Source organism: Carettochelys insculpta, chromosome 16 (assembly GCF_033958435.1).
Source record: "Carettochelys insculpta isolate YL-2023 chromosome 16, ASM3395843v1, whole genome shotgun sequence".
Classification (NCBI taxonomy): domain Eukaryota; kingdom Metazoa; phylum Chordata; order Testudines; family Carettochelyidae; genus Carettochelys; species Carettochelys insculpta.
This window is the reverse complement of record NC_134152.1, coordinates 22989139-23005440: the sequence shown is the minus strand read 5'-3', so window position 1 is coordinate 23005440 and position 16302 is coordinate 22989139. Positions and strand designations below refer to the sequence as shown.

The following is a 16302-nucleotide window of genomic DNA, read 5'->3' as shown; positions in this document are numbered from 1 at the left end:
TCCAGCAGCAGCCTCAAAGGAAAACAAACAAACACCACACAACACACCACTGCAGGAAACACTGCTGTTTCAAACTTACAAGGGATTATTAGAATCCTCGCAATAAACCACAGAGTCCACCTGTCGCCAGGCCTGAACAGAGCCCTCAAAATGACAAATAAAAATATTAAACTGATACTACACTTTATCACTTAGAAGCTAAGGTATGTGGCAGAAAATTATTGAAAAAATACCTTTATAGTGTCCTTTTAACATTATTAATACCCACAAAAATTCAACTGGCTTTAAATCCATACAGCAAATAACTCTAACTTCAGTTAGTGTTTCAAGGTTGTTGATCAACCAGACCGTCACTATTTACATTGTTTCACATCCGGATTTCACTGCAAACATGATCTATAGTCTACCAATATCTATTTAGCAAAGCTGTTTATCGAACTAATCCTTTACTCATTTTCCAGTATATACTGCAATTTTTTTTCTTTTGTATAGATACATTATTTAAAGGAACTTTTAAACTGGGCATGTCCAGCTATGGGTTACAGAAGACAAAATACCATTTTACAGTATCCCAACAGTAAATAAGGAATCTTCAGGTGCAAATCAAGGGATTCTATTTACCATAAAAACATCAAACTAGCAGTGTTCTATTTCCTTCCATAAAGTAGATCACAACCTTTAATGGTACTTCTCAATAAGATACCAGGTACTGCTTTACTTAGTTTAAACTGTTTGTTCATTATCATCTGTAATTCTACCCATTTTTATTAATTTTCTTATTCTGTGTATACCAAAATTGGAATTGCTTTTGTGAGGTTTTCTTTTTGCTGTAGTTACACAACTTTGGATTAATTATTCCACTGTGCGTACAGTGTTCGTCTCCCTCATACAAATCAATGTGTTACATCCCCATGGTTGTAATAAACCAATGTGGCAATTGTAATTTTTCCTCCTCCATCTGTCTGATTCTCACTCCCTGGATTCCCATGGCTAGTTGGACAAAGTAGCATGAAGGTTGTCGAGAATGTGCTGACTAGTATTTTTAGTACCATTTCATCAACAACCTGCAGTCAAAACAGTTTGGTAGTAGCTCATGCTCCACTTAGACAAAAAAAGCTCCTCCTGAGGAACCTGTAATTGGAATTATGGTTTTACAAATAGCAAATTATCCTTTCCTGATCACTGACAAACTTAACCACACCCCAACCCACAAGAGGCCTTTAATTTCGTTAGCCACTAGACTCGTGAGCTCCACATCTTTATATAGCATCCCACCCCCTCACAATTTACAGTCACAGTCCCTGTAAAAACGGTACAGTCTAGGAGCAAACCCTGTAAAAAGAAAAGCTACAATATCCTACAGTAATGTCCCTGGTCTAAATAGGACAACATTCAAAAGCTGTCAACTGAAGGCAGTTCCCGAGAAAAACAGGGAAAGACCTTTTAAGGCCCCAGTGGGAAATGTTTGCAAGGATCAAACGGGGACAAATTAAAATACAGTAAAATAACACAGGGCTGAGAGGCATTATGCAACGCAAGAAGGCTCTTCTTCAAAAATACCACAAGGGTACAAAAATAGCCTCCAAACAGGGCGCAACGCTCTGGTAAACTGTAATACTCCGACTAGCTCCTGTGCAAGTACGCTAATGTGTTGACTAAGGGGAATAAAATAATACAGTACTAAAAATGGGCGTTAACGTGTCTCTGTGCGATCTGCCCCACCGAGCGCTAGAGCGAGCCCAGCTGAGCAGGGTTTACAGGCCCAGCCCTGTGCCCCCCCACGGAGCAGCCTCCTGACCCCGTCCCCCCGTGCAGGGGCAGCCCCGTTCCCCGCAGGGGAGCCGGGCAAAGCCCAGGCGGTGGAGCGAGCTCGGCAGCGGATCCTGGCCTACCTGGTGCAGACAGCCGCACGGTGCAGTGCCCGGCCTAGCGGGTGCAGGCACGCGCGGCCGCCGCTGGGCGCAGCAAGCAAAGCCGGAGGAGCTCTTCTCCCCGCTGCAGCTGGAGCTGCACACCGGCTCCGATGGTCGCGCGCCAGCGACTTCCCCGGGGAGCGCACGCGGACAGCTCGCCTCTCGTCTCCAGTCACCCTCGCTCTCTCGCTCGCCCTCCCCAGCAGCTAGTGACACCCTCCCTTCTTCCCAGCGCGGGCTGGCGGAGGGCGGTACTGCAGCTGCAGGCCACGCACGGGAACCAGACCTTGGACCGAGGCTCAGCTCCCCCACCCGGCATCTAACGCTGTTCCTGAGCCTTGCAACAATCCTCCACCTTCGCAAACCTAATGCACTCCAGTTGGGGCCGGCCTCAGCGCGTGCTGATTTGGGGAGCTCCTGAGTGGGGGAGCTAGAGTGTGGCAACCCCGGAAAAGGGACAAATTGGAGACGGGCCGAAGAAGAGCAATACAAGTGATTAAAGGTCTAGAGGACGGGGGTGGTTTAGTTTGGGGAAGAGAAGTCTGAGAGGTGACATGGTAGCAGGTTTCCAGCACTTGAAAGCTGCGTCTATACGTGCACGCTACTTCGAAGTAGCGGCACCAACTTCGAAATAGCGCCCATTGCGTCTACACGCGTCGGGCGCTATTTCGAAGTTAACTTTGACGTTAGGCGGCGAGACGTCGAAGTCGCTAACCTCATGAGGAGATAGGAATAGCGCCCTACTTCGACGTTCAACGTCAAAGTAGGGACCGTGTAGACGATCCGCGTCCCGCAACGTCGAAATTGCTGGGTCCTCCATGGCGGCCATCAGCTGGGGGGTTGAGAGATGCTCTCTCTCCAGCCCCTGCGAGGCTCTATGGTCACCGTGGGCAGCAGCCCTTAGCCCAGGGCTTCTGGCTGCTTCTGCGGCAGCTGGGGATCTATGCTGCAGGCACAGGGTTTGCAACCAGTTGTCAGCTCTGTGGATCTTGTGTTGTTTAGTGCAACTGTGTCTGGGAGGGGCCCTTTAAGGGAGCGGCTGGCTGTTGAGTCCACCCTGTGACCCTGTCTGCAGCTGTGCCTGGCATCCCTATTTCGATGTGTGCTACTTTGACGTGTAGACGTTCCCTCGCTGCGCCTATTTCGATGTTGGGCTGAGCAACGTTGAAGTTGAACATCGACGTTGCCGGTCCTGGAGGACGTGTAGACGTTATTCATCGAAATAAGCTATTTCGATGTTGGCTGCACGTGTAGACGTAGCCGAAGGGTGCTATAAGGAAGAGGGAGAAAAATTATTCTCCTGACCTGCTGAGGGTAGGACAAGAAGCAATGGACTTAAACTGCAGCAGGGGAAGTTTAGATTGGGCATTAAGAAAGCACTTCCTGTGAGGGTGGCTAAACACTGGATTAAATTGCTTTGAGAGATTGTGGAATCTCCATTGCTGGAGAGTTCCAAGAGCAGGTTAGGTAGAGTGGGTCTGTCCCAGGAAAGCGCATCACCTAATAAATTATTTTGTTAGTCTTTAAAGTGCTACTTGACTGCTTTTTTGTTTTGATAGTATATAGACTAGCACGGCTTTCTCTCTGTTACTGTCTGGGATAGTCTTCATTGGGGCAGGCAGGATCCAACTGCCAAGCATTTTAATCAGGCCCAGGGCCCAGCCCTACTGCACCAATCAGTGCCCCTCAAAGCCCCTAACTACTACCTGTGGGAAGGCCAGCATGGGGATTGTGCACTGTCCCACACTCAACAACATTTCTCACCTCTTATTGGCTGGAAATCCGGCCAATAAGAGTTGAAAGATTTTGCTGGGGGCAGGGACAGTGCACAAAGCCCTCCCCCACAGAACAGAAAGGTACCCAGAACAGCTAATTGCTTGGAGTAATCTGGGGCTGCTGAGAGGCAGGAATGCCTGTCAGAGTGCTACTGGCCAGGAGTTTCTTAGATAAACCTTTCTTGGCCACAGCCTGCCAATGGCACCCTACCCCTTCCGGCACCCCAACATCCTCCCAGACCCTTCCTATATCTTTACACGGGCCAGAATCCTCTCCTGCACCCAACCACCCTTCCTGACCCTGCACCCCGTCATCCCAAACCCCTCCTCCACCACAACTCCCTTTCAGACCCACAGCCTGTCCTGCATTCCAGTCTCTTACCCTGAGTTCCTTTCTGCACCCCATCTCCATCCTGGACCCCACACTCCCTTCACAGAAAAGTGTGGCTATTATCCACATACTAAAATCTGGCAGTCTCCCCAACATCAAGAATTATTGCCCACTCTTGGTCTACATCAGGGGTGAGCAAACTTTTTACATTGGGTCCCACTTTTCATGCCTGCAATTAGTAGCACCACCACCACCTGTCTAACATAGTCCAAACCAATGGAAATTTCAGTTATGTTCATACGAAAAGAAGAAAAAAACTTTTGGCACAGGTAAGAAAATAAATCCGTAGAAAAAACATTACTAATTGGTATATAAATATGAATACAGCTACATAAAAACAGTAACATAATTCAATATTTGTAATGAGATAGATGAACCTGAAACCCAGCATCTGATTGTGCTGTGGCCCCCTTATGAAATTCCTACCCTTCCTTTGAGGAGGCCCACGCACCACTTTGGGCACCATTGGCCTACTTGACGCTTGGTCCTTGCATGAGTGCAGGGGACTGGCGCTGATGGCCTCTCAAAATTCCTTCCAGTTCTAGTCTTCTGTGATTCTATAGTCCCTCACTGTGGTCTTGTGCTTTTAAGGACTAGTTGGGGACATATGATAGACACAGCATTGGGACCCCATTCATAGCATCGTGTCCTCCATTTGAGCCAGCAGAACAGTGGGAGCCTGGCTCATCAACCTCTGGATGTCCAAGAGTCTTTTTTCCTTCTCAGTTTTTAATTTTCTTCCCTGCAGACAGTGCCAGTGAAAGGTCTCAGACAGTACTGGAGACCCAAGGCCCAGAGTTCTGTGTCCCACCCCTCTTGTGAAGAGCACACACAAAATAAATGTGTTTGAATGATCAGTTAGATGCCTACTGACTATATTATCTGGTTCCACAAGAGTTTACACTCTAGATTATTAATAATTATGGCAGCTACACGCACAAATTTACACCATAGGCTATTCACATATGTTCTAAAGTATATTTTACTGCCAATGACTTGTAAATGTGAGTTTTGTTTGTAACAAACAACAGGTAATATATGTATACATATTTTCTAGCTCATTGTTCAAGTTTGCAGACTGGTAAGTCTAAAAAATACTACCTCCCAGATGCAAAAGCAATCGATGCATCAACATTACCTGGTGTTTGAAGGAAAAAGTTTACTATAAATGTTTCTAAAGAGTACTGTAGAGAGTACAGAAGGGAGGAAAGAAAAAAAATCTAATTTAATGTTAGAGTCCCAAAACCAGATGGGAAGAAGGGGCTTTTGAAATCAGGAGGTCGTTTTGAAAGGCCTCGGCTACACTGGTGGCATGCATTTTGAAACTGGCAGTTTCTAAGCATGCACGGCCACCATTATGGTAATGAGGTACTCCATGAATATGGAGCACCTCATTAGCATATCCTGAAGTGCCACAGGCCTCAGCCATAGAAGAAAACACAAACTGATAAAAAAGTCAGTGAAATGTAGTATGGGCTACAGAGACCAGTGTCCAGAAGACAACTTTCCATAACTTTTATATTTTAAATTCAACATCTTTTTAAACAAAGTAGTAGATTTATTCCTTTTGGCCATTTTTTTTACAGATTGACTTTGTTGCAGAGAGTCATAAATAATAACAAGAGGTCCTGTGGCACCTTATAGACTAACAGATATTTTGGAGCATAAGCATGTCTTTGCCCATGAAAGCTGATGCTCCAAAATATCTGTTAGTTTATAAAGTGCCAGAGGAGTTCTTGCTGATTTTGAAGATACAGACTAACTTGGCTACCCCTCTGATACAAGTAATGATGGACATGAATTATAATATTAGTATATTTTAACATAGCAATCTCATTTGCTGGGCACAGAAGATAATTTTCACAAGTAGAATTTTCCTATAGCTTTCTATTCTAAATTGCATCAAGCAGGTATAATTATGTAATGCAGTAAATAACCTAATTAATTACAGCAGATATCTACTTCCCTGATCTTTTGCATGTGAACTTCTGCACGAGCCAATTCACTTGATTCTATTAAGATTTTATCACTGTTTTGCTTGTTTCTTACCTTTAATTATGTACACCGATCAGTTAAGAGAGTTAAAAGACAAGAAAACATTTTCGCAGGGCAACATATTATTGCTTCTTTTCAGAAGTTAAAAATATTACATGCAACTTTAACCACATACATTCCCCACACTAATATGAAAAAGCTGTGTGGAAAACGACCAGACTGATAATTAAATATTTGTACACAAAAAGTTATCATTTTGCTACCTGCATGTGGAATTCTAGTCCCTCTGCACAAAGACTGTGTAATGCTCAAGTGGGAGTGACTATCCCAGGACTTGTGTTAAGCCTCTGAACATGCCTCATGGGAAACCAGTGTTCCTAAAATGTTCTGTTGACTCCATGCTTCACTTAGGTGGCTGATAAAATTACTGCATCTTCTCTCTAATCAGCATGATTTCTGAATGGCGGCAACCGTTCTTGAACTCTTTTTTCCTATTTGTAACATGTCTTTTACTGTGATTTTTCAGCATCAGAATAAGTTACTAATTACACTACTTTTTTGTCTGCAAAAGGGATTTTGCTGGCCCTATCTTTAGTTCAACCTCGCAAAATTAAGGTGCGCGTGAGTGCTTTCAGTTTCATCTAGCCACAAGAAATTATAGAGTTAGGCCCCCTAAATAGAGTTTTTATTATAACACTGAGTACATTCTCACACATAACTTTCTAAAACATTTGCTTGCGGGACTGAAATTTTCCATGTTTGGTCACTGTCCTGAGCTCAGTTTGGCAGAATGTTTGAGCGAAATCATTTATGAGTAGTGCGCCTTTGAAAAAAAATGCAATTTTCTCCAGGCAAATGAATTCTGACTTCATTATGTTCAGTGGGAATCTGCTAAGGATCAGCTTGCACAACCCTTACGTAGTCTGAACATTTACTCGTGAGTAATCTTAGTAAGGCTTGGTCTGCACTAGACTTTACAGTCAACCAAAGATACAGTAAACCCTCAGGATACGTGCTATCAAGTTGCGCGTCTTCGGTTAACGCGACTGCCACCCCCGCTCCTGTCAGTGGCAGCAGCCATGAGCCAGGCTGCTGTCCCTGACAGGACAGAAGAAAAACCGCTCCTGTCAGGGACAGCAGCCTGACTCACGGCTGCCACTCCTGACAGGGCAGCTGTCTGTGCACCGGGCTCCCCAGCTGGGGAACCTGGCGTGCACACACTGCTTACGGTGCAGTTTCTGAGAAACTGTGCAGCAAGCCGCCGTGTGCCCCCCAGCTGGGAGAAGCCAGGAGCCACGTGGCTGTCCACCCCACTTTCCCCAGCTGCCCACTCCCCCAACCCACCCAATTTACGTGAAATTCGATTGACGCAGAGCTTGCCCAGGACACAACCTCAACATAAATCAAGGGATTACCGTACACAATTCTAGCTACAATGCATCTGCGCTCAACTGTTATTAAAATCAGATACAGTGTTACTTCTTCATTCTTGTTAAACCTGGTTAAATTTCTTTGTTTTGTTTTTACTGTACATGCTGCTGTTTGTTTTTGGGCTTTGTCTAATTTTTTTTTAAAGAAAAATTTCACAGGTGTTCCTCATAAAAATGTTATTGTTTGGTGTTCCATGGTCTCAAAAAATTGAAGGAAAACTGCTCTAGTGTGTATGTCTCATACAACTGAAGTGATGGCACAATTCTCCACAGAGAAGCCAAAAGGATAAATGCTGCATAGCAGTTTGAAGAATGGGAAAAATCCCTGAGGAGGGTAACAAGTGTTAGCACTGCACACTGCTATAACTCCACGAGAAGCCTCTGTCGACAGACGTCACCATTGGAAGGGATTTCCTGGCAAAGTGTCTGTCAACAGATCACCCCTACACATAAAAGCAGATTGAAAGAGCAATCCGCACTGTTGATAGAGAGCAGCCAGACTGCCCTGCCTTCTCTTGACAGAACCGCTGAATGGAAGCACGACAAACAGGGTGAACTGAAAGCCCTGTGTGTTGACAAAAGTGCCCCAGAGCATCTGCACAGCTGTTTTGTCAACAGAACACACTCTCTGTGACTGAACTGATCTTGTTAACTCTGGCCCTCCTCCTGACTGGGACTCCCCTCCTTTTCACGCACCTATATATTAAACCCTCCTCTGGAACCCCCACTCATGCATGTGACGAAGTGGGTCTTTGCCCACGAAAGCTTATGCTCCAAAATATCTGTTAATCTATAATGTGCCACAGGACTTCTTGTTGTTTTTGAAGGTACAGACTAACTCAGCTACCCCTCTGATTCTGTTGAGAGAGGGACCTGAACAGGGAGCGGCATAATACTGCCCGTGGATGTACTGGGTTTTGTTGACAAACTGTTGACAAAGTGCATTTTATGTGTAAACGGTCTGCAGTTTTTCCCGACAAAAGCCCAGTTTTGCCAGGAAAAGCCTCTTGTTTAGACGCAGCCACTATGCATAAAGCATGTATTTTAAAAAAGTGTAACTCAAAGTCCTAGACTGGATCACAAAAATAGCCTATACTAACTCAGGAAGGGGACCCCAAAGGACCCAAATTAGGAAACTTGAAGATCTAGAGTTTGCAGATGACTTAGCTCTGTTTGCTGGTAAACTAGAGAAATATGCAAGGGAAGACGAATGCCCTATAGGAAACAGCAGAGCAAGTGGGCCTCAAGATCAGTCAAAAGAAGACAAAGTTAATGTGCATTAATAGTAGACTGGAAAGCAAAATTACAATTGAAGGAAAAGCAGTGCAAGGTGCTGACCAGTTTGTATACTTGGGGAGTGTTCTCAGCTAGAATGGGGGCACTGACGAGGACATCAGTGCGAGAATACGAAAGGTGCAACAAGCCTTTGCCCTATTACAATCAGTCCGGTGTTCAAGAGCCATTCCAACAAGAACCAAGCTACTTATTTTTACTTCCAATGTGAAATCAGTGCTGTTGTATGGCTCAGAGACATGGTGCGTTCTCCAGAGCAACATGAAGAAAATTCAGACCTTTGTCAATAAATGCCTTAGACATATTCTCCAGCTAAAGTGGTAGAAAAGAATGCCAAATGAAACCTTGTGGACCAAAACAAACCAGAAGCCAATGGAGGTTCAGATAGGAAGAGAGAATGGTGATGGGCAGGCCATATCCTGCGTAAGGACTGTGGGAAATGTATGACAAGACAAGGGTTAGAATGGAATCCAAAGGGAAGGAGGAAAAAGGGGATGTCCCAAATATGGCGACAAAGTTTCCTGGATGAAGTAAAAGCAACTGGATTAAGGTGGGATCAAATAAAGACGCTAGCCAAGGATCGCAACAGAGGTAGGGGATTAATCATCATCAACAAACTCAAAGTAACCAGTGGTCAGGAGAACAGTTATCCGACAGACTGACAATACAAATGTATTTTAAAAGGCGTCTATTTGTTCAGAGGGACACACTTGGGTTTTGAAGCTGTGAGGGAGCCAGAAAAAGAGCACCATTTCTGATCTCCCAGCACACAACAGCCTCAGGTTTTGCTTCAGTTCAGCGAAGCCCTGGGTAAGGACAGAGATCACTTTTGGAAGCCGCAGTAAAGAGGGAACAGGCAGCTGCTGACAAGGCCATTTTAAGGCTGAGCAACCGCTTTCCTTACAGACAAGTATCAGGGGGTAGCCCTGTTAGTCTGTATCTGCAACAACAAGAAGTCCGGTGGCAGATATTTTGGAGTATAAACTTTTGTGGGAAAAGACCTGAGGTGACCTTTGTCCAGGAAAGCACATGCTCCAAAATATCTGTTAGTCTATAAGGTGCCACAGGACTTCTTGTTGTTGTTATGAATAGACAATTTCCTTTGCTTAATTGTCTGATTAATCACCTCTGGCTGAGAATTAGCCAATGGGAAACGTCCTTCCAATGTGTGACACAGAAAAAAAAACAACCCTCCGTTAATTCTGAGTTCAGTGGCAGAAGTCAGACGATCAAAGCCGGTTTCTTAGTCCTGGGCCGACGCCACGTGCTAGTGGACGGGGAACAAACTGCACCACCCGCGTAGCTCCTGCGGCGGCCCACGGAGACGCTGCTCAAAGCCGAGGGAAGAGCTGGCCCTGGCGGGGCAGCAGAGCCGTAGCTGTCAATCCGGGGGAAGGCCCGCGGGCTGCAGGCAGCGCCCCCCTCGGGCGGGGACAGCAGCTTTCCAAGGAGCACTTAGATGCCGTTTCCGCGCCGGGCGCAGGGCCTGGCTCCTGCTTTGCTCTGATCAGACCTGAGCCGGGGGGGAGGCTGTAACTCAGGCGCCTGAGGACGGCAGGGCACGCACAGGTCCCGGCTTGGCTGGGGCTGTGCCCCCTCCGGCTGGGGAGAGCCGCTGGCTGGGGCGTGGGACCGGGATCAGGCTGACACGTTGCAGAGCCCGGCCTGCGAAAGGCGCTTACTGGGACAGGGCCACGTGCGCCCCGGCAGGGCGGCGTCAGTCCGGCTGCGCCTGGAGCGCGCCGTAGCAGCGCCCCCTGCTGCCCATAGGCTGCGTTGCAGGCTGGTACCGGGCTGCAGCCTGAGCGCGGGCGCTCGGCCGGGCTGGGATGTGCGGCCGCTGCCCCATAGACGCCCGAGGGGGTTCGTCCAGTGCCGTGCACGCCACTGCGGGGCGTGAGCCCTTCCGTCCTTTCCCCCGCTTTCCTAACCAGCCTCCCCTCGCGAGCTCCCTTCGCGCGGCACAACCCGCTCGCTGCGCGTGGGTCTGTTCTCTAAGTGGAGCGCAAACCCTCCGCCGGATGGCTGCCGGCTTCCGCAAAACTAAGGGGGTGGGGTGGGAGAGCAGGGAGTCACCGCCTATCTTCTTTGTATAGCCCTCAAGGTCACCCTTGCAATCAGGTGGTAGCGTGGCCGAGTGGTCTAAGGCGCTGGATTTAGGCTCCAGTCATTTCGATGGCGTGGGTTCGAATCCCACCGCTGCCAAGAAACTTTTATTTTCCGGGTTTGGGTAAAATTGTCTCTCTTACCAGTGCTTTAGGTTTGTTTCTAACGAAGAGCACCATTGTCGTGCCTGACCCAGCAGCATCATCCCTAGCAGCGTGCCCAGGGCACTTGAGAAAGAAGTGGGGTTTGACTTTGTGCTGCTTTGTGTCTGCCTCTGTATTTCTTAATATTTGTGTGTTTGTCTCTTTCCCCATAGAAGCCTCTTCCACCTCGGTGCATATAAGGTTCTGGTGGAGAACTCCTATTGGTTGAAACTAGTAAAACAAAGCAAGCAGTCCTGTAGCACCTCACAGTCTAACATTATTACTTACTGTTTTAGGTGATGAGCTTTTGTAGGAAGGACCAGTTCTTCAGATTCTGAAGCAGAACTGAGAGGGAAAAACTTCTGTCAGTACTGCTCCAGAATCTAAAGAAGTGGGTCTTTCCCACGAAAGCTCATTATCTAATAAATAATATTGTTAGTCTTTAAGGGCTGCTTGCTTTGCTTTGTGAAGATACAGCCTAAACTGCCTGTCTCTCTGAAACTAGTACTAGAGTTATTGGCTATGGAGAAGGGGACAGATAGTGCAACAATGAAGCTCATGGCCCCGTTGTCTTGCCACAATTCCAGATCACTCTGGGGCTGAGGGGAACTGCAAGAAATGCATAAAAAAGGTGACTGGACCAAGGAAAAACAAAGTCATGGGTGAGGCTACCTCTGCATAGCAGCATTATTGCAAAATAATCCATTTCAGAATAGCTATTCTGAAATAGCTTATTTTGAAATAACACAGCTACACACACGAATGCATTAGAAGATAGCATGTCCAGACTCACTGTGCTTATTTCAGCCTAGTACCACTGGACATGATTATGGCTAATTTCAAAACACTGCTATTTCTTGTCTTACCAGCGCCTATTTCAAAATGCCTTTTTGAAATAGGCATTTTTCCTAACTGCAGCAAGTTTATGGAATTCGAAATAACGCACTGCTGTTTTGAATTTATTTCAGAATAGCGTGCACATAATGCAGATGCTCACAAAGGTATTCTGAAATAAATTTGCTGTGTAGACATAGCCTGACTCACCCTGAACCAAAATTTCTGGTGTTTGTTGTTGAGACTAGTTCTGCATAAATCTGGATTACTGGATACCTGCAGAGGTCAAAAATTAAATTGTATGGAGCATGTCTGTCCTGACTGATCACACTTGATGGTTTGTGGAAACCCTGCTGAGAGTGTGTGCCTCACTCCCAGCAGATGGAAAGCCTTCAGGGAAATGTTTCCTTGAATGCAGATGCCAAAGAAGAACAGCATTTTGCCACAGTTGTGACCCTTGTGCACCTCCTGGTTTTTTTCAGAGAACACACAACTGTGGTGATGTCTGTGAGAATTGTCAAGGACTAAGTTTTGATTGATGGCATGATAGTCACAGGGCCCATTGAATAGCTCTAAGCATCAGAGAGGTACCAGAGTTAGTCTGTATCTTCAAAAACAAGAAGTCCTGTGGCACCTTATAGACTAAAAGATATTTTGGAGCATAAGCTTTCGTGGGCATCTGTTGAAGCAGGTCTTTGCCCACAAAAGCTTATGCTACAAACTATCTGTTAGTCTATAAGGTGCTACAGGACTTCTTCTTGTTTCTGAGTTCTTAAACATTTCCATCAAAGGGCACCTCCTGAGGAGACTTGAGGGCTTGAGTTTGAAACTGACTGAGATACCCTGTGCCTCCCACAATCTTTGGTGGAGGCATTCTCGATCAGAAAGAAATACATGGCGATGGGGACAAAAATGGGATTGCTTTGCAGCTATTCACTTGGTCCGGTCACCAATTCAGAGTAAAGTTCTTGAGCAGGTAAGCAAATGCAGCTCTTCACAGCGTGCCTGGAAGGGCCATATATAGAATGAAGTGAGGTTTGCAGCCAGCAAAGGTGAAGGCTGGCACGAGAGGCTACAGAGTTGCGGGTGACATGTGGCCTAGGAGCTGGAGGCAGGCACTCACTTTTGTTACAGGACTGAGTGTGAGGACCAGACTGAGGAGTGCTGTGGAGCTGGCCTACACAGTCCCCAGCCCTGGGCCTCCCTAGCCCAGCTTCCCTGGGACAAGTTGGTGGACAGGGTGCACAGCTCTCCCCCTGCTGTAGGGACAAACCATCAGGCGGGGTGTGCGTCCCCCATCCTTCCTCCTGGCCAGCTCAGGGAGAAGTCAGAGGACAGAGTGTGGTTCCTGCCATCCTAGGCTGCCCTGGGGAGAAGCCAGCAGCCACCCCATCTCCTGCCCTGATCCTGAGCTCCCCCTACTGCTACTTCACTGACTTTATTCCTGCACCCTCACCCTGACTCCTGCACTCCCACCCCTTGTCCTGAGCCCCTCCTCACCCCACCTTTACCCCCACAATCTCAAGTCCCTGCCCTGACTCCTGCACCCCCCACCAGGCTATGCCAGGTAAGTCGCCTAGTACTCAGTATAATTAACATATACAGGGGTTTTACTGTTGGCTCATGGAATTAAATACTTGCACTTTGTTCTGTCCATAGTTAAACAACAGTTGAACGCTGCTTCCGCAGGTTCTCAGAAGTTGATGGAGGACAGTTAGAGGCCAGTGACCACTTTGAATTGCTACTAAACTTCATAGCTGGTATTGTGAGACATAATGAATGAGTGGTAATAAAGGTCACTTTATGTGAGAGCCCTAATACACACTGAATTTCAAGTACACTTTTATTTCACCTCTTATGCAGTGTCACAATACAGTTAATTCACAAAAGAAAGTACATTGTATGCTTATGTGCATTGTGTATTGTTTACATGAATCTATTCTTCACTTTCCTTGTGCCTCTTTTTAGCTTCTCTGTATTCCTCACAATAACATGCATTGGCAATTGGTCTTGACTATTATTTCTTCTTATTCTAGCTGCAAGTCTTTGTTGCTGCAGTATTGCAGATTTACTGTCGCTCCTTCTCTTCCAGTTCGTCATCAACTTCAACAAGCCCTTTGGAAAGAAGCCCTTTTGGTGTGAAACAATAGATCCAATAGCTCTAATTCCTGCATTTGTCATTGGTGATCATCTTTGGCCTTTTGACCTTCCTATATTTTATTTTAGTTAGTCTTTGAACAAGGTTTACTGATGTGTGTGTGTGTGGTTTTTAGTTTAAGCCTAAAAATAAGTGCTTGTTACATGAGAGCTAATAACTGGTGCAGAGTGATGCAGTCCACATGAGCTGAAGACTATTCTATGACTGATTATAAACCAGTTTATTAATGCTCAGGAAACATAAGTTAATGTTGGTTTTCTTTGAAAAAGTGCATAATTGAAAAGTCTTGCAATTTAAAAGAAAGAAAGATCAAACTTAGAAAGCTGCCGATTAAGGAAAGTATGACTTTAAGGAAGACATGGTGATTCCGGTTTTCTCGTCTTGTTTTAATAAAATGATCCACAGAATCAGCAAATGTGAACTTCTTTGGATAATAACCGAGCTGGTTACGTGCCTTGTCTATTCGGAACGTGTGTGTCACGGCAATGTTCTGCACCTACCAGGCAAAAGAAGCAACAAAGCTGAATGCATACTGAGCCAGGAGCAAAAAACTCTGTGATATGAATAGCAGTACAATAGAATAGGCAAGAACAGCAGATTCTCATATTAAAAATAACTTTGGGGCACATTGTAACTCCCATGGACATACTTCACATTCTCCTTAAAATTATCCCCAGAAATGGAGGGTCTTGGGAGTCTACATAGTAGGAAAAGGCTGCTGACTTCCAGCCTTGTGCACATCTACAAAGCATGCTCAGACTCCCTCCAGCAGCATCTCGTGCTGGAGCTGCTATTCTGTTGGCCTGACACCTTATTTCCATCCATCTATGTATTGTACTTCGATGGCCCCTTAACATCTTGAGTGCCTCCAATCTATACAATATTAATCTTCACAACACCTGAGGGGTGTGAGTACGAGGAACTGAGAGACTAATGCCCAGATTTTTAAAGGTATTTAGATACCTAAAGCTGCAGAGATTTTCAGAATTGACTTGGCACTTGGATGCTTTTGAAAATCCCAGGAGATGCCTAGCTGCAGCTTTAGGTGCCTAAATACCTTAAAAATCTGACCCTACATTGGCTTGCCCAAAGTCACACAGGAAATCCGTGGCAGAACATGTATCTCCCAAGGCACAGCAAGTGCTCCAACCACTGAACCATCCTGCCTTGTACTGCATCACTCCCTCATTTTGAAGAGATAGAGTGAGGCAGAAGCTGAAAAACCTTGAGTGGAAGCAGAATTATGGCAGGCTTGGGCTGCCCCAATGCAGCACTCTTGCCTCTGAAGGGAAGAATTCTATAGCAAGTCGCTCTGCCCACTTATGGTCTGGGCACCAGGTTCAAAACATGCAGCATTCACCTTGCAGTTAATCCATTGAGTAGATGGACTGGAAGGTAATTGATGGCATGGGTGGAGGTGCTGCTTGGCACAGTCCATCTCCCAAAGTCACATCAGAAGACCTTCCACTTACAGAAATAGGGAAGATGATCTGCCCTATAGCAATTTTTAGCTACTGACACAAAATGAAATAATTACTTGCCATTTACCAAGAGATTAGTGAGATTTGTTTCTTTTTTGTTGCATATTATTTAGCTATGTTTGATTATGGCTACAGACTAAACAATTGCTTCTTAGTTACTTGTATTTTCTATGAATAACCTAAAATCATTACATTGTCTTGGAAATTATTAAATAACAACATAAAGGCCAAGTGTGTTTAAATGGACAGAAATTATTTAGGCTTCAGAATTTTTTAAAAAATATCAATTGTTTCTAGTACCAAATATCTCGGGTGACCATCTGACCTGTTTTGGGTGGGATGGTCCCATATTTGGGATGCCAAAAAGGCGTCCCTGCTTATTTTAGAAAAGGGACTAATTGTGCTGTATTTTCCGCCAGCAGCTGCGCAGGCACAGCTGCTGGCTGGAGAGCAGGGAGCCCACAGGTTAGCCTACTCTCTTCTTCCCCATGGCTCGGGGAAGCGGGGGGGGGCATGGGAGGCTGCCCCATTCCAGCCGCTTCCTTGGGGCTCGGGGAGGCAGGGGGCAAGAGCCATGGCTGCCCTGTCCCTGCTGCTTCCTTGGGACTTGGGGAAGGTGGGGGGAAGTGTCACAGCTGCCCAGTCCCTGATGCTTCTTTGGGGCTCCTGCAAATGCTGGGGGCTGCCAAGGCTTGGGGAGGGTGGGCAGCTGCCACCTTCTTCCCAGATCCCCGGGGCTTGGAGGAGCGGCCCTATATCTCCCTGTCCCGTATTTGGGACAGG

At 46.2% G+C, this 16302-nt stretch overlaps 2 protein-coding genes and 1 non-coding gene across 6 annotated transcripts in view; 1 reads left to right on the top strand and 2 right to left on the bottom strand.

Annotated features, from left to right (window-relative positions):
• EEF2K (eukaryotic elongation factor 2 kinase) overlaps positions 1 to 2134 on the bottom strand; it is a 45602-nt gene extending 43468 nt beyond the window's left edge. For 2 of the 4 annotated variants that reach the window (XM_075010334.1, XM_075010335.1), the window contains exon 1: positions 1893 to 2134. The gene's annotated coding sequence lies outside the window, so the exon portion shown is untranslated. The remainder of the gene's footprint in view (positions 1 to 1892) is intronic. The other 2 variants (XM_075010336.1, XM_075010337.1) reach the window with 1 other exon arrangement.
• An 8786-nt stretch (positions 2135 to 10920) lies between these two features.
• TRNAL-UAG (transfer RNA leucine (anticodon UAG)) lies at positions 10921 to 11002 on the top strand. The gene has a single exon. It is a non-coding gene; the product is annotated as a tRNA-Leu (tRNA).
• Positions 11003 to 14282: 3280 nt separating this feature from the next.
• Positions 14283 to 16302, bottom strand: part of LOC142021706 (putative short-chain dehydrogenase/reductase family 42E member 2) — a 28602-nt gene continuing 26582 nt past the window's right edge. The window contains 1 exon segment of the mRNA XM_075010821.1: positions 14283 to 14534. Coding sequence (XP_074866922.1) covers positions 14283 to 14534 — 252 coding nt within the window.